The sequence below is a fragment of the Trachurus trachurus genome, assembly GCF_905171665.1.
Source record: "Trachurus trachurus genome assembly, chromosome: 17".
Classification (NCBI taxonomy): Eukaryota; Metazoa; Chordata; class Actinopteri; order Carangiformes; family Carangidae; genus Trachurus; species Trachurus trachurus.
Window position 1 is genome coordinate 22,971,071 of NC_139900.1, and position 18,195 is coordinate 22,989,265.

Sequence of the window (18,195 nt, forward strand, 5' to 3'; positions counted from 1 at the left end):
TTAATGATCTCCAATTTAAATGGCTCAGTAGGAATTCTCCATAGAGTAAAAGGGAACCTCAAAGAGTGATGTAGGAGCTCTCAGATTAGCTCTATCTGCCTTCCCTGACCTCGTGAAAGAAACCTATGGCCTCCTTTCATCCTCTCAGAAGGCTTAAGTGCTTTACTGACACTATGATCCATTTACAGCAGTGCTGACATCTAACATATCTGATATTTATGGTAGGTCTCTTTAACGGGCCCTTGTCTTCACTCCTTTTTTAATCTAACCATTCACTTCACTGTTTCTTTGACAAATCAAACTAAAATGAACATAATGAAGAGGCATTGCTATCTAATTCTACCTGTTGCTTACTGTTTTTTTTGTTTTTTTTTAAACAATTCATCCACCTTTACACTGGCTGCAATATGCGTGGGTCTTTGTAAGTCAAAGGTCTGAGTCTGGACCTCTGACGGCAAGTAAAGCCCATGATCTTCTGTAGACAACAGCTTGAGACCATTTGAGAAAGGATTAGCTAATATTATCTGAGGTTTATCGTACTGAATTAGCCTACATCACCATAGCCCTGGGTGTAGGGTTACTGCTCACAGTACCAACATAAGAAAAATGACAAATCAGCATATTAGAAGTGTAATCGTTACAAACACATGTGAAGTTTTAGTTGAGTTGAGTTAAGTGCTGCTACAATGAAATGGAAATGCTGGCTAAGGCTAATACATAATGTAAATACAATGTCAGAACTGGAGAACAGAAGACGAGACAACAGATTCACATAGAAAGGCAATGTATGTTTGAGCTGAAGTGTTTGCGGAAAGCCTTTTGGCTTTCCTCTTGTGTGTCTGGTGCCACTGTTAGGTATCAGGTGTGTCACAAGTCCTCAGTTTAACCTCCCTTCTGTCACATGATTAAGGTCATGCTCTTCAGGCTTTTTATACACAGACGAAGCTCGAGTGCAACACTGATCTGATCCTTTGAGTGTATGTGATGGCTCTTGATTCAAACAGCCAATACTACATTGTTATTTGTGTATGTAAACACAGGGGGAAAAATCAAAATTGTGTTAAAAAAAAAAGTGCTTTTGTGTTTGTGTGAAATTTATTTGACTTAAAAAAAAGAAGTTTTTATTTATTTATTTTTTTATCATTACTCAGTGACCAGAACAAGTGAAGTTGATTGTGCATAAACTAACTATTGGTGTCTACTTCTCACACTTGATTGTAAACCAACAGCATCCCTCTGAACACATAACTACACCTCTATAAAAATGTTTGCACTTCACTTAGAGAATTTTAATTGGAATTTATTCTTAAAATGTCATTTTAAAAAGTGGGTTAGAGTTGTAAAGTGTTTGTCATGCAAACTGAAGTACATTCTCTGAGAGAGTGGTAGCAAGAAAGAGAAGCTGTGGATGCAACTTAAGTAGAAACCTTAAAAAAAAAAAAATACAATGGCAGTTTTCCTAAAGGTAGCTTCCTCTTTCCTGGTCATTTTCTGCTTCTTTTTTTGGACATCATTTTTATCTTGCGATTAGATGCATAGTCAACAGTCGATTGGACCACTGTTAGAGACTGCTGAACACCATGAACAAATATAGAGGGCTACAAAGCCTCTTAGGACAGAGGCTGCTTATGATTCCCTTTCCGTGCACAGCATCCTTGAATAGACCACACAAAGATCCTTAAGCCAAAATCCCTCCCTGGTATTTAATTCTAAATGAGTAATTTCTGGGTGTGTCAGTGTGTCTTAGGTTTGCAGGTAGGTTGGGTGAAGGAGCTCATTTGCACGCTGGCTTTGGAGTGAGTAGCACCTTCACATAGGCACACACACTCTGAGAGAAGTTGCACTGGTTACAAGACGATATCTGTGGGGAGCTGCTGAAGAACCCAGTCACTTAGGGGGGACAGACCACATACAGCCGCCAAGATGTGTGACATGGGGGGACTGGATAACCTGGTGGCCAACACGGCCTACCTAAAAGCCCAGGGTGGTGATGACAAGGAGATGAGAAAGCGCCGTCGCAGCTTGTCTCTCCCCAAGCCTGATCAATGTGCTTCGGTACGAGGTTCCGTTGACAAGGACTTTACATCAATATGTGAGAGGCAGCCTATTGGCAAGAAGTATTTCCGTGATTTCCTGGCAAATACTCCAGATTTCAAGCTTGCTGCTGAGTTCCTGGATGAGCTGTATGACTGGGATCTGGCTGAAGGTGCAACGAAAGACAAGGCACGCCAAAACATCATGACCAAGTATTGCAAGGCTGACTCCAAGACCTTCCTGTCATTTCTTAGCGGGGAACCTGCTGAAAAATGCAAGTCTGTGACAGATGCCAATTTCGAAGAGGTGATGAAAACCAAAGTCCAGGATGGTGTAAGAGAATATCTGAAAGCCAAACCCTTCACAGACTACCAGGCCAGTCCATTCTTTGATAAATTCCTCCAGTGGAAAGAGTATGAGAAACAGCCCATCAGTGACAAATACTTCTATGAGTTCAGAACTCTAGGAAAAGGAGGCTTTGGAGAGGTAAGCATGCTCATGCATCTACAGTACATTTAGATTATAAGAGTCTGATGAACTTTTAAAACTGTCTTTATCTGCAGGAGCCTGTCCTGACTCCTTATTTATAATGGTGTCAGTCAAGTGTGTATCAACTTTATATTGTTTTATAATGTCTTCTGAAACTGAAAGATAATATTAATCATATTTGTGAATTGTAATGATACTGTTGCGAGATAGGTTACAGGATATTTCTGGACAAGAAATCACACTTTATATAACTGTAAGGATTTACATCGCCTCAAGGTGAAGTGTAAACTGAAAATGGCAGGGAGATCTTGTGAATGAGATACACCAGTGTAAACATGATGTCATTGTAAAAGTTTGGAGAACCATTGAAGATTCCTGAAGGAAATCAGAGGCATGTTATGTCATGACTAAAGCGAATAGGGTCATGGTGTAATTGGAGATGGATTTTCTTTTAACATAACATTACAGATTGGACCCACAATTGACCTTTGAGGAACCCTTTATCAACTCAAGCTCTTAGCAACAAACCTCAGAATACAACCCGAAAGAAAGCAACGTATGTAAATTAATGTTAAGGCAATAATGTAAAAAGTAATTGAAATCAATAAATAAATCAAAAAGAAAATGGTTAACAGTAACATATCCTGCAAAGGTATGTTAAAAATTGCTGTTATGCCCTTGTGTAAATCTACTGTGCAGCAAGTCAGAGAGTGAAACTTCATTTGGTCTGTGACACCAAACAAACAATGAATAGATTATTTTTAAAGTGCAAATACAACTACATTTATGCTGGGGACATAGAAAAGTGATTCCAGAAGTAAATCAGTTAAGTTGAGGATGTGATGGGTTTGATGGGTGGCATATGAGCTGCCAAGACGTAGCTGGCAAGGGTAAATTCAAGTTGACTTCTGGGACCAGTTGTCTTTCTTTGAGTCTTATGAGTGATTCTATACTAGAGTAAGTTTAAGCTGTATTGTAAAATGCGACTAATTAATTTTCTAGTTTGAAATAGGGATGATTTGTAATCATATCAAGTGTGATTTATGTGATAACATACAAAGCATCATTTAAAGTTTGTTTTGTTCACTGCGATAATACAAACAGTAGTCACATTTTAATTCTATGATCAGAATTGCTGCATTGGTTCCTTTGCTACCAAGACATCTCCCAAACAGCCTGGTACTAGATTACCATGAGTTTTGCAATTACATTTTTTTTTGTCTTTCTCCAGGTATGCGCTGTTCAGGTGAAGAACACAGGCCAGATGTATGCTTGCAAGAAGTTGTGTAAAAAGCGACTGAAGAAGAAGGGTGGTGAGAAAATGGCTCTGTTGGAGAAACAGATCTTGGAGAAGGTTAACAGCCTGTTTCTGGTCAACTTGGCCTATGCTTATGACACCAAGACCCACCTGTGCCTTGTCATGACCTTGATGAATGGAGGAGACCTCAAGTACCACATTTACAATATAGGCTATGATGGCAAAGGGGTGGACAAGGGCATTGAAATGAAGCGCATCATCCACTACACAGCGCAGATCACCACCGGCATTCTGCATCTGCACGCCATGGATATCGTATACCGTGATATGAAGCCGGAGAACGTGTTGCTGGACAGCTTTGGCCAGTGCCGACTTTCAGATTTGGGTCTGGCCATAGAGCTTGCTCCAGGGAAGACTGTCACCCAGATGGTGAGTAACTGTACAAACAATGAAAAGGCAATTGCTGGGCTACAACTACAACTACAACACAGAGTATGCCAAGTTGCAGTCTCAAAGCCATTAGGATACTCTTACCACAAGACCACCAAGCTGGATGATGTCACAGATGATGAACAGGAATTGTATTAAGATTAGACTTGTAGGAAGGGTTTATTGATCTCTTAATCAAACATTTTGTTGATCTTGCAACTGCAAAAGAGGAAAAGAACTTGAAAACATTAAGTGCTGGTCCTTCATCTCCTCATCTCCATCTTACCTGCAGAGATGGTTGGAGCTAAAAACTGACCTCAAGAGCCATGACTGGCTGTCAATCTTGGTGGGGTTTTTGTTTTAAATCCGGACAGGGATTACTGGATTGCTTAAAGATCTGTACAATTGGAGTCTCTGAAACCATTATATAACTCAATTGATCCTTTAGTGGTCAGATTATAGCCTGGCCATTAACAGGCCACCATTTTGTGTAGGGGCTATGTTTATGGAGGAGCAGTGCAAGAAGGCTTGTGTCAGTAGCTTGGTTGCAGAGAGTTGTTTCTATTGCAGTGTTAACCTTGGCAATGTTGTTCTGCAGTTCCCTTTCACAATTCCTTGCACACACTGTGTCCTTATTCTTCTTCCTGCCTTGACAAAAAAAAATACTGTCATCTTTGAGTTCAACTTGACATTTTACCACACTGCCTGGACAGAGAAGTTCTCTCAAATCTAAATTGGGATCTCTTGACACTATACAATGCAAATGGTCAGGGTGACAAACCATTACGGTGACTGTCAGATCAAACAAATCCCATAACAAATTATTCAAATCCAGATTTAAAAAAAAGATATACAGTGGGCACATCACCACAACATTACAAAATTACTGCAGACAAACCTGTGCAATATTATTTTCAAACATTATTTCCTTGTTTTTGTATTACACCACACCTGTGCTGAACTATGGACGACCTGGAAAAAAAAAGAGATGTAACAGAGATGCAACAGTGTTTCTTCAGGACTTACTTGTAGTAGCAAAGAGTAAGCTCTCAGCTCTATGAAAGTCCAGTAAGCTCATTATCCAGTACTCTGATGCTCCTCAGCCAGCCAAAGTGACTGGGCTAACCTCCTATAGGCAAGGCTGGCTTTGGTCCCCTAATCCTCTTAGTGAGTATTACACAAGTCTGTCCCTGATTAGATTGACAGATCCAGGTAAAAACTTACGCTGAATACGTTTAGACAAGTTAGTTTGCAAACAAGGTGACTCTAACCCATTTGAATACATGCAGAGATTGGAGATCAGTGAGATCAGAGTGTGTAGTTTATTTAACTGTTAAAGCAGAAGTAAGCGATCCGGTGGTTTTGGCTAACTTCCTGTCAGCCGATGGAGTTAGCAGTCCCCGTCCTCGTCCCTATGTCACCACATTCACGCGCACCCCTTGGCTGCACACACAGAGAGGACCGCCCCTTTATGCCGTTCTCTCTCCTCATTGGATAAAAGTTGTAGGATACAAGGAAAGTTTTCTCCTCGGCTTACAGCAGAGCAGAGTGACTGACAGACCCGTGTTTCGGACCAAACACTCTATGTAAGTGATTGCTGTCGGAAGATATAACTATTTAAGACTTATATTAACACAAACATTCCGCTTACTTCTGCTTTAAGTTAAACCTATCACATAGACACATTTAAGACAAACAGGAGAAGCTTCCAAAGATACCAGAAAATACCGTTTAATTTAACTTGATTGATGAAAATGAGTACACAAATGAGTGAGTATTGGAACAAAAAGGTTTGAGAAAACAAAAAGGTTCGTGATTGAGATCTAGATGTTCTTACCCAGTGACATCTGTGGTCAAGTCAAATCACACTAAAGAAATGAAGATCTGGAAATCAGACATGTTTAGTGATCACAATCTGTACAGCACCAAAAAAAAACCAACAACTTTTTATTTCTGTACAGCAGTGTCAGAAGCTTCTTTTTCTGGATGCCCTTAGGCCCCTTTAGGTATTACTATATTAAAGTGGCTATAAAAGGAAAGTGCATCCTACAGTCCTCGTAATACCCATATAACACCTCTCCTGTGCTAACCTATAGATCACCCTGAGAGCAGTTTTTGCAACAAGGTTTCTCCAGGACTCAGCTGGAGCGGTCAAGCGTAAGCTCCCAGCTCCCGGCTCCTGGCCAGTTTGTGCTGCGTGTGCATTAATTATGCTTTAGGGCATGGCTACATTTTGGCTGTTACGTATGTCTGCTGGTAGCTGTAGAATCCAGAAATGTACAGTCTTTATGTAAGAGGCTGGGCAACTCTGTCAGTGTGTGGACACACATGACTCTTGACAGGCAGCGGGCTTAGCATTAGGATTAAGCTTCTGGTCCGAGGCTGCAGGTGAGGTCATACAGGGAGAGGGAGGAAGAGACGGAGGGGGAGGGGAGCAGAGGAGCATGGAGAGAGTGGGCTCAAGAGAGAAAGGTGAAACTTAGTGAGAGAAAGGGAGAAGATTGTGGATACAGTTACTTAGGCTTTAGCTCATGGTTGACACGTGAAGGTTTAAAAGACGTTCTTTATGACTCTGCTCCCACAAGACACTCTTTTCTGTTCACTATGTATAGTACTATACACTGTTTGCAGTGTCCATGTTGCTGTTCTCTCACACAAGCCTATTTTCCAGACTGTGCAGTCGTTGCTTCCATCAACATAACTCAGTAATAAAAAGAGTGGAGATCTTCAAGTTTCTAACACTACTCTTTCTAACAAGTGTGAAATATATAATGAAAGGATTTGTAGATGTACTGCACCTCATATTCAGTATTCCCCCTGACTTCCTCTCCCTCCTGCAGGCCGGCACTGGAGCGTACATGGCCCCTGAACTTCTGAGTAAAACTCCATACAGGACATCAGTGGACTGGTGGGCCCTGGGCTGCAGTATCTATGAGATGGTGGCTGGCTACACACCTTTCAAAGGCCCTGAGGCAAAGAAGGAGAAGGTGGAGAAAGAGGAGGTGCAGCGCCGCATCCTCGGCGAGGAGCCCAAGTGGGAGCATAAATGCTTTGATGCTCCCACCAAGGACGTCATTCAGCTGTTCCTCAAAAAGAAGATAGAGGAACGCCTGGGCGTGAAGTAAGTAACCCTTATTCTGTACTGTTTTAGGTAATCCACATGGTGTTAATGGGTACACATAGTGGCTTAGTGAATCTGAATTTCTAAAACACCTTGCAATTTCACATGTAATTTAAATTAATAAACACATTTATAAAACTTACAAAGACTGAGCCATTTGAATAAAAGCAACCCCATGGTGAGAAAACCGGACCTTAACTTAGCTTTGAGGAAAATCTTGTACTTGTACCTGTTTGAACCTGTCTACCCCTTTTATTTCTATATCCTTAAGTCTGACGTTGCAGTTTTGAAAGTGTGATGGAGAAGCAGAGTTTTTGACCTCTCATTAGGAACGACATGGAGGATCCCAGGAAGCACGAGTGGTTCAAGGCGATCAACTTCCCTCGTCTGGAGGCCGGGCTGGTGGATCCTCCCTGGGTGCCCAAGCCCAACGTTGTCTACGCCAAGGACACCGGAGATATTGCTGAGTTCTCTGAGATCAAGGGCATCGAGTTTGACGCCAAGGACGACAAATTCTTCAAGGAGTTCAGCACCGGTGCTGTGCCCATTCCATGGCAGCAGGAGATGATGGACACTGGACTGTTTGAGGAGCTGAGTGATCCCAACAGGAAAGAAGGAGGAGGAGGAGATCCTGATGACGAAAAGAAGTCTGGCACATGTATATTGCTGTGAGCAGCCATGTGTTAGATATCGCAAACCAGTAACAACACTCAATAATTTGTTGTTTTCTCAGTCATATGCACACTAATAGTGATGTTAAAGATGGATCATTTTTCATGAAAAAGTCGAGCGCATGCATCTTTGTTGAGAAAGATGTATCATCCCTGTCCTGAAAGGATGCTCATGGTTTAGAGATCTTCTGCTTTCAGGGCAAGGTTGAGTTAGACATGGAAGATGTGATGATGTATTTGAGCCCCTCTCTCCGGCTCACAGCTTCTCTTGCAGTTGTACGTACCTGAAGTTGTAGACTTACAACAACTTTGACCATGAATGACTAGGAGTTATTTTGCAACCTCTGTATTAAGGATAGTAGCGTTAGGAGAGTATTTGTGCCAGAAATACTGTATTACTTCATGAAGAATCTTAATCTCAATCCAAACTAACATTTGCAGTAGAGTTATTTGCTGAGGCGATGTTGTTGCATTCAGCAAGATACATACAATTTTGGAACAAACACAAGTATCTTGTGGTGGTTACAGCATTTTATAATAGCACCCACCAACCCCTCCCATCCTTTATCAATGCCATCAAAGGGTCACACTGTTTCTATAATGGAAAGTGCTTTTTAACCACATGTGGCAGAGAGAGTTGTAATGTTTGTGCTGCGATCCTAAACCTCAAGCTGATCAATGCATGCAATCCAACCCAGCATTTTACTTTTCCAAAAGCTTTAAAAAGCAATTGTTGCATCTGTATGTATTGTATATACGTATATTTAAAAAAGCATATATCTGTATCTATGCACAGAAAAAAAGGGAAAGATGTAAGTAATTTCAAATTTAGGATTTATTTTTAAGAAAATGAAAAATACTAAGCACCTCCTCACTGAGCCCCTCTACTGTCGGTGCTATGAGGCTCAACTTAGTGACAAATGGAGCCTCTTTTAGCCCTGGGATGCTGGGACAGAGGTGAGTGCAGAAACAGAAGTTCACTGCTACGTATGAAGGAGGAAAATTTAGAGGAGTTGGGCATTCAATTCTTGTACCAGGAATGTGCAGGGTGCCCTGTTCATGGCCCTGAACACTGTGAAACGTCAGGGCTCTTTTCGTAGTTTGAGATGAGTGTGAAGAACTCAAACTAGTCGAATCCTGAAAAAAAGATTCCACAGCTGTGGTTGTTAAGATGAGTATAGACACTTGGTTTAGTTCAAAATAAAATGCTTGTTATCCTTGTTTACTTGTCTCAGGGTAATTACTTGATTAAGTTTTTAAATGTCCAGATGTTGGGCCGAGTTGAGTTTTTACAGTTAATGTTAATATGATATGAATATATATGATAAATGTACTTGTAAATATACCACAAGAGGAATTGCCACTGTAGAAAAGTCAGATGTAAAGCAGAAATTTCCTTAAACCCTGAATCATTTGAATAAATGAAAATATATGTCTTTTAAAATCTGTGTCTTTTCTGTCTTGCGGCTTACCAGCACTTTAAGAGCACATCCACCACCAGCGTCAAGGAACGCCCCGAATTGTGCCATGTTACGCATGTTCTCTGGGCTATATATAACCACGGAGAAAGTGCTGCTGACAATACTGGAGTAAAAGCTAAAAATATCAGCTGTATTAATCCCCTTCAGGATGCCGACCACGGCCAGGCTGTACTCTAGGCCGCCACAAATTGGCAAGTTCAACTCTTAGCTGATAAGGCGATAACCAGTGTTATCCTTGTGCCTTCTTTGCTTAAATCAGCTTCAAATCCCCTCAGGTTCTGAAGCATCTCAGTGCTGAGAACAGCAGCTAGACACAGCAGCCGAGCTGATCTTTACGCTACATTTTTACATTTTATTTCTGTAGAAGGAATCAAAAGAAAAAAAAACTCTAATATTGAATGCAGAAAAGGGGGAAAAAAAACATTGAGGGTGTTTTTTTTAAATTTGAGGGTGAATATTTTTTGAGTGAAGAACATTTAAACTGTGCCAGATAAACACTTATACACTCATTTATGAGCGTTGTTTTCTTCAATCCGAAATCCCTCCCATATTTCCAACAATTTCCTATTTATTTTTGGAAAACATCTTTGGCGACTAGGCTAAGAAACAGAAACAGACATGAACATATCAGTTTAGCATTTTCTTTTGTCTCCTGCTCCACTTGTTTACAGCAGTCAAACTCAAGGACAGCGAGAGCTTAGGAGACACTAAGGTGGATTCTTGCTTGAGCTAAACCCTGAGAGATTATGTCACATATAGCAGGACCTGGGTAAGAGACTGCTGCTGCTGCCTCAGGCTGCTGTAAGAGCCATGTGGATGTAAAATGAGAGCAGACAGGTGTGATCACCTGTGTGACCGAGGTGGCTTCTTTGAATACTTGATATGTTCTGTGCCCTACAGTCAGTGCAATATCTATGGGTACAGATCAGAGATAATGCTGTAGTGTACAGTGTCTAAATAATAACAAATAGCGTGGGTATAGAGGAGTCTGAGCATCCCTTAGCTCCCTTAGCCAGGCTAAGAAGAACATGATTCAGTGTGTGTTGGATGTGACCAGTGGAGGCGAAAAGGAAATCAAATCTCAGCATCTAATCACCAAGGTTATTTCCCAGCAGCTGTCACCAGATACTGTGGAAACCAGTTGCATGGTTATAATTAAGTGGATTTGTCTACATTGATGTGTGCAGGCGGAGGAACCACACGATGCACAAATAGGAAATGTAAAATGCCTCACTAACCTCTGTGGTTCTTCTGAAACTGCTCATTCCTGTTGGCTTCACCACCTACATGTCACTCTGCCCTCTCCTGCCTCTGGCTCCCTCATCTGGCAGCAGCTTTGTGCTGCACTCATGGTGAGGATGTGATTTATTTTCCATTCAATCTGCCTCTTCACCGTCACATTATAAAGCACATGTATAGCTCTGAAGTCACACTTGTGTATTAGATATTTTCATTTAATGAAAATTTTTTTTTAATTTAATTTTCTTGTGCCTGGATGGTCTGATATTTTAGCACATTTGTTATCTCACTAACACTTAAACCCTTTATCTCCTGTGATTTACCACAAAGGGACTGAATATTTCTTCCACCATTAGCAGTATACAGGCCAATAAAGGAACTCTTAAAAACAGCCTTTTTTTTTTCAAAATCACTTTTATTCCACAATTTATTTCATCAGGTCTTAAGGCACCCTGAAGAGATGTTACAAGTTGTTCTTTCAAATGCGGGTTCCTTTTAAGACTGTGTAAACATAGCTTTGAATAAGATAATTTCCTGTAAATCTTTGCTTAAATTATTTCTTTACAGTGCACAGACATTGTGTTTTGTGACAAAAATACAATGTGAATTAAGTAAATATGGTAGATAGTGTATATATATACATTGAAGAGTAGATAGATTGGCAGACAATCAGATCAACAGGCTGAAGAAGAGAGAAAACTAACAAACAATCTTTGAGACCCAGATAGATATACAGATCACGTAAAGATATACAGTACATAGTTACAGTGAACTTTTTATTTTTGCAACGCTTTTCCAGCACCTCTCCGCCTCGAAAGCAATTTCTACACTGTACCTTCCGTTTGTGTGTGTGTGTCGCCCTAAGCCACCATCGACACGCAGCACCCCGCGAGGTGAAGCGAGACACGGTATCCAGTCCTGGAGGGCCCACCCACATGTTGGCTATTGCAGTGGAGAGGTGAGTAAACAGGAAGACGGGCAGACAGACAGACGGACATGCAGACAGACAGCACAAGACTGGGTTGTGGCTACGCAGAACCACAACACAAAGATCTATCTATAATTCCCTAAATATGGTAAGGATCACAATGTATTTATATGTAGAAAGGGACTTTGTAATTGGCATTTCATATACAGGGATACAGTGGCTATACTTGATTATCAAGGTACGTTCCTATGAAATCTTTGTGATGTGAAAACGTGAATACTCTGGAGATGTGTTGGAAATGTTCTACTTTCTCAATTATACTATACAGCAAGATAAAAATCCTCTCAACATCAGCGATATTACAGTCGTTCATGAGGTTTGGAGAGATGAAAACAACACTCTCTTCCTGACAGCAGGAAAGTCTAAAAAACATTGAAAAAAAACAAAAAAACAAAATTGTATCAGCAACTACACAATAGCTCCAAATGGCTTGGTCGCGATGGCTAGAAGTTACCTAATCACATCAATACGAAAAAAATGAAGTAAAGTAAACTGGGGTGCAGGATGAAGAGTGCAACAGGTGAATGGATGGAGGGATGGTCAGGAGCAGAGCCAGTGTCTTGTTCTGGGGAATCTTTGAGGAGGTATAGCAAAGGAATCATCAAGGAGAGAAAGGCCAGAGACGTCGTCAAAGCAACATTTGATTTCTCTAAGTGGCTCGTCTACTGGGAGCCAAACTAATCTGTATTAAACCTTTTGGCCAAATCCCAAAATGCAGTCTTTGTGACGTATTTGACACTTCCTTCCTTTTATTTCATTTTTTTTTTTTAAATCTTTAAACATAAATCCTTAGCACACGTGGGCAGCCTCTGCACCGGGTTTTCCTTCGACCGCCTGGTCGTCTGGTTTACTCGAGCACCTTGATCCTGAAGGTGACGCGGCCCAGGAACTTATCCCTCTCGTCGTTGTTGCGGAGGTCGGAGCCCTCTACCCTGCACTCCACCGTCAGCTCCTTGTTGTAGTCCTCCTTGGTGAGCAGCAGCTTCACAGCCACCAGGGGCTGCGTGTAGCTCATCTGCATTAGGGAGGAGACAGCCATCTGTCAATAACGCATCAACCTGAGGATGTTAACTGACGGGATCTGACTGGGGATAAATACTTACATGAAGATTCTTGCCGTAGTAGGGGAAGTACATCTTATCAATACGCCCCTCACTGGGGAAATATTGCATTTGGACTGGGTTCTCCTTCTACAGAGAGAAACATGTGTTAACGACGTGGGCTTGATACTGAATGATGTGAATTACGCTTAAAATCACTTTAAATGACACTTTTTTCCAAGATCACGTGGGACAGGACATGAAAAAAAGGGAAAGCAACTGCTCAGCTGTGAAAGAGGAGATTTAAGTGATGATGTGGACAGCATGATGTGTTCTGCTTTAATCTGCAAGGGTATATTTGTGGCTAAAAATTACACAGATTACATTAAAATGTCTTGATAATGAGTATGAGGATGGGTTTAGAGGCACCTGCATAATAGCCTGTTACATAACACACCTACTGGCCTTATCCTGATAATTTACATACTTCTCTTACCCTAAAGCCATCAGAGACAGCATGCAGAAAGAAATCAGACACAAAACAGACAAAAAGAAGGGGGAAATGAAAGAAAGGTGAACAAAAAGAAAACATTGAGACTGTTAATGGTAACCACAGCTTCTTTATGAGAGAAATAAAAAAGAAAAAAATACACATACAAACAAGTGGCACATGTAGAGTTCAGAAAAAAAATGTTTACTTTTACTGTGCAGTTGATGTAGGGATCGCCACGTGGCTTCAGGCCAATGATCTGTGAATGAAACATGAAAAAATTCAGACTATTAGGAGAAACAGATGTAAAATAGAAAGCTGCTGCCTGTGTGGAAGCAGAATTATTATGTAATAATTATAATTATTCATCTTGTTTCCGGGGACTGAACGGAGGTAGATTAGAAGCTGGCAGAGAGGGAGGAAAAGGTTGAAAGGCTCAGGAATGAAAGGACAAAAATGTGCATTTGTAATGGATGGAGACAATTTTGAAGCTTCTGCAAAACCTCTGGGGATATGCTTAAATCAGTGAAAAGCGAAAGTTGCTGTTACCCTGTTCATTTTCAGCAGAATGCAGGGTTTTCCCTCAGAATATCCAAAGTTGGTGTCAGAAAGGCCGGAGCAAAAACTCAGGGAGCCTCTCATGAAGCGGCAAGCTTTCTTTGTCGATTCCTCGGTATCGTCCTGCACAAAGTACTCTCCCTGAGGGCAGTCCTCATTCTGCTCCTGCTCTGTATCATTATATCCTGAGAGAGACATAGGGAGGGAGAGGGATACACTCAGATATATACGGCACGGATCAATGAAGAAAAGATCTGGGAAGAGGAGGAGGAGGAGGAGGAGGAGGAGGAGGAGGAGGAGGGTGGAATTCATTTTCAGTGCACTTCACTTAATCTATATCAGGGAGAGGTGCACTTACTTTTCAGGAAGGTCTCCAGGTGTTCGACGTACTGAGCGTACTTCAACGGCTCAGATTTGTTGAATATGATGTCCAACGAATTTGGACGAATCACCAAGCCTGCAACAGAGACATTGAGTAAACACAGAGCAAAAGTAGTAAACGATCCAATGCAATCCGATGCAAGAGAAACCCAAGCCTCAAATGACATCTAAACAACTTCACAGATGCACAGCTGATATCAAACAGGAAGAGGCTTCAAAACAGGTCGATACAAAGAGCAGCTGTAATGTAGCGCATTATTATGACAGCATCTCGTTGGTGCGAGTATGAATAATAAATGGCTGGCAGATACGGTTATACCTGAAAGTCACCAGTCCCCTTAACCCCCCAGCCCCCAGCCCCCACCCCCGCCCTTTGTACATGGCAAACACATTGCATGGGAGACACTAACCTGGATGGGGAACTCGGTCTCTGTACTTCGGCACATTATCATCCAGAGTGAGCAGCATCACCCACATCGTCAGGGCGAACATGCCGGCCAAGAAACAGTAGAAGACCAAGTAGAACAACAGGATGAGGGCTGGAGGAAGTGGGAGACACAGAAATAGAGGAGAACTGAGAAAAGAGACATTACTGTAATGAAGGAAGGAGACAGAGAGGGGTCAACTGGCAGCTTCAGCCACATATATGGGCTTGGACAAAATGTCTTCAGATTTTTCTCATCTGCACGCCTGAGAAAAATGTAATTTGAGTGTACTATCCCTTTGAGAGAAACCATTTTGGAACAAGGGGGGGGGGGGGGGGGGGACACTACACTGCTTCTCTACGTGCAAACGTGAGGCCATCTTTCACTAGAGAGCCTCAGTTTTCACATCTCATAAGATTCAGGGATGATGCTGTAGCGCTTTGAAGCATCTGCTGCCTCTTTTATGGGCAGGAGGCAGAAGGAGGAGGAGAAAAAAATGAGGAGCCACACAGCTATGGAAACATCTGACTCAAAATGGTTCACCACCATCCAGGCTTTCACAGCACGGATGCCCTCTAAGTTGACAGACAAAAAAAAGGGAAAAAAAAGAAGAAAAAAAAGGATGGCCCCCTCAGCTTCCTGCTGTACACCCCCCCTCCCTTTCTCTCATTCCTCCCCAACAGCATCCCACAATGCACCTGTCTAGTGCGTGAAAGAGAGAGAAAGAGGAGAGAGGGAATCCCATTTGACCTTGACAGGCATGCTAATGTGGGCGGCCATGCAACTGCAATGGAGCATCCCACTGCACAGCAGCACAGGGGCCCAGGCAGCCTGACAGAGCCCGCGCTAGCCTATAGGAGCTGGCTGCTGAAGGGAGGGTGCTGTGTTACTACCTCACTCTGGAAATGCCTGGGGGAACCATTGCATTAAATGTAAGGTCTGATCAGCCACAGAGCCAGCTCAGGAATGCTGTAGCACACTCTCTCTGATGATGATTAGGTAATTATCAGCTGGGCTCTGCAGCATGAAGACAAATCCCCCCATAATCACATGAATGCAGATGGTAAATATGAATTAAAAAAAAAAAAAACAGTGCCGTGATGATTGATCACCACCTGGATGCTTATTTCTGCCTATGCAGCAAAGAGAGAGGTGCACACCTTTAGATAGCATCACTCATCTTGGGAGAGCGTCCTGGTACAGGCTTCTCCTCTACACCTTCATGTAGGCCTATGATGGCTCCTCAGCTAATCCACCATCTACATGGCAGTCATTTTACACATCCACACAAACACAGAGACACACACATAAATACAGTATATATGGTAGACTATATGATCATATCAAAGCCTGGACAACGGCAAGAAGAAGATGGAGGATGGAGGATGGAGTGTAAAGCCCCGTGAATGTCAGAGCCAACCCACTAATTGGCTGCTCCATGCCGGGGATCCTTACCCCAGCTGCTGGCCGTGCGGCCAAGCACCTCCCCGGTCCTCGGGTTGTAGAAGGAGTCCTTCCAGCTGGACGCGTTCTCCTTGTTGGTCGCTTTATCCTCGGTGCTCGCCATGGTGGTGGTGGTGGTAGTGGAGGAGGTGGTGATGATGATATATTCTTTTTTTCTCCCCTTTTTTCTTTTTTTGGTGTCCAAAATATGCGGTTTCTTCTGCCTAAAAAAATGCAGAAAAGCGCAGCAGGCGATGTAATGAGGCGAAGAAGCCGGCGAGGCGGCGGTGAGTGGTCGGATCAATGGTTGGGAAGGAGTGGGCGGTGTAGAAAGAGGGAGAGCAGAAGGAGAGAGAAGCTCTGGTGGAACAAAAAAAAAAGCCGAGAAGGGGAAGGTGAGGAACGAGGGAAAAAAAAAAACGTCAGTGACGTCCACACGAACCCAGTCGCGGCAGCTGATGCAGTGCTACCAGATGGATATGCATTGGTTAATGACGGAGAGACGCACGGAGACGCACCGTTACGCGCACAAATTATAAATAGAGCGCACATTATCTTTCTTATCATCAATTGTATGTTATAATGGCTACATGTGTTTGGGAACGAGCTGTGAGCTTCATTGAAATAATAATAAGAAAAACCCCCAACTGACTGCGGGGTCCTCCATCATACAACAAGGGAGACGCAAACATGTGAAAGGGAATGCTTTTAAACCTTAAAGTGCGCGTGTGGCGCTCAATGGGCTGAAACTGCGGGGTTTTATTTGAGCTTGTGCGTTACATATCATATTCATCCTGATTTATTATAGGTCCACGCCACCTCCTCAAGCTGCATACACTGAGTCACCAAACCAAGAACCAATCCAATAGGCAGGAGTGGATGATTTCGACCGCAACGTTTATCAGTCTACACAAAACAAAACTCACACACACACACACACACACACACACACACACACACACACACACACACACACAGTATAAGTACATATAGTCTGTGCCACATGCCAGTGATCAACATATCTGAAGCAGGTGAAGATGCTATTTGTGACTGACTGGCTGAGCATAGATATTTGGGGCATTTGCCAATCCTTGTTGCTATGGCAATTGAGCACTACTGAAACTAGAATGTGTGTGCGTGTGTGTTTGTGAGAGGGAGAGGGAGAGGAAGAGAGAGAGAGAGAGAGAGAGAGAGGGGGAAGACATTAAAAGAGAGCCAGAGAGTGCATGCTTGTAAACAGCTGTGTCAAGAGTTAACAGAGAGCACTTTCCTGGATGCCATCTTATCCCAGCATCGTTATCTATGGGTATCAGCATATTAACAACGGCTGTAGAATGAATATATATGTTAATTTATATGCATATGTATTGCTTTGGTGGTGTATGTGCACAGGTGTGCCCTGCCAATGACAAATGCAGTGACTTGGGAGAGGAGTTATCGATGCTTAGGCAGCAGGGGGAGAGGCTGAGACGCTGACAGGAAGGAAAGAAAGAAAAAAGACAAAAGCCTAACTCCTAACCCCCTGACACTCGAGCGAACAATCCAACGTGTCACAGAGAGAGAGGAAGAGAGAGAGAGAGAGAGAGAGGGGAGAAGAGGCAGTTATATAATGACCCTTGATGCAGGGTTCAGCTCGTATGGGGGAGGGGTGTGGGGGAGGGGGACTGCTGGAGTAGTGGTCACATTGCATCAAGTTCCTGCTGTCAGACTGAATTTGTTGCAAGGCAGGGTCCACCACAACTCATACAATGTGGCACCAGGCACAATACTCAGGCAGGCACACACACACACACTTTACTGATTAGTGTGAGAGCCGGCCGCACTGATTCATGGGCCAGCGCCGGTCCGCCTCACTCACTCACTCTAACACATTTCTCTCTGTGAAGGCATCCATCCCACTACAAGCCAAGCCCACTGGGCAAAAAGGAAAAAAGAAAGTGCCCATCTTTGAGTGCGAGAGCGGAGACTGACAGCTCGACCAGCAGGAGCGTTGTGGTGCAGGGCGACTTGATGCAGCAGAGCGACACTGTATAGATGTGTACAGTGTCCCTCTAAGTGAGCACGCACACAATCCTCTCATTGTTTAGGCAAACCCCCTCTCTGTGCTCTCAATTAGTGCCCCCCTCCCCACCATCTCTCTTCACCATA

At 42.8% G+C, this 18,195-nt stretch overlaps 2 protein-coding genes across 2 annotated transcripts; one reads left to right on the forward strand and one right to left on the reverse strand.

Moving 5' to 3' along the window:
* Positions 1–1,923: 1,923 nt before the first annotated feature.
* On the forward strand, positions 1,924–8,003 carry grk7a (G protein-coupled receptor kinase 7a; the record flags this gene model as incomplete). The annotated part of the gene is made up of 4 exons (XM_083991172.1): positions 1,924–2,520; positions 3,755–4,210; positions 7,051–7,331; positions 7,661–8,003. 4 exons carry the CDS (start codon positions 1,924–1,926, stop codon positions 8,001–8,003), a joined length of 1,677 nt encoding a protein of 558 aa, XP_083847298.1.
* Positions 8,004–11,146: 3,143 nt separating this feature from the next.
* On the reverse strand, positions 11,147–16,941 carry LOC310999979 (sodium/potassium-transporting ATPase subunit beta-3-like). Its single transcript, XM_083990611.1, has 7 exons — positions 16,060–16,941; positions 14,590–14,718; positions 14,157–14,255; positions 13,790–13,983; positions 13,449–13,499; positions 12,814–12,900; positions 11,147–12,725 (listed from the first exon to the last, which is right to left on the reverse strand). The coding sequence occupies exons 1-7, from the start codon at positions 16,169–16,171 to the stop codon at positions 12,558–12,560; spliced, it is 840 nt and encodes a 279-aa protein (XP_083846737.1). The 5' UTR covers positions 16,172–16,941; the 3' UTR covers positions 11,147–12,557.
* Positions 16,942–18,195: the final 1,254 nt, after the last annotated feature.

Coding starts and splice junctions, on each gene's coding strand:
- LOC310999979 (XM_083990611.1), bottom strand. CDS start 16,171: ATGGCGAGCACCGAGGATAAAGCGACCAACAAGGAGAACGCGTCCAGC. Junction 13,984..14,156: donor CCTGGAGACCTTCCTGAAAA/GTAAGTGCACCT, acceptor TGTCTCTCTCAG/GATATAATGATACAGAGCAG. Junction 12,901..13,448: donor ACATCAACTGCACAGTAAAA/GTAAACATTTTT, acceptor TTCTCTCTGTAG/AAGGAGAACCCAGTCCAAAT.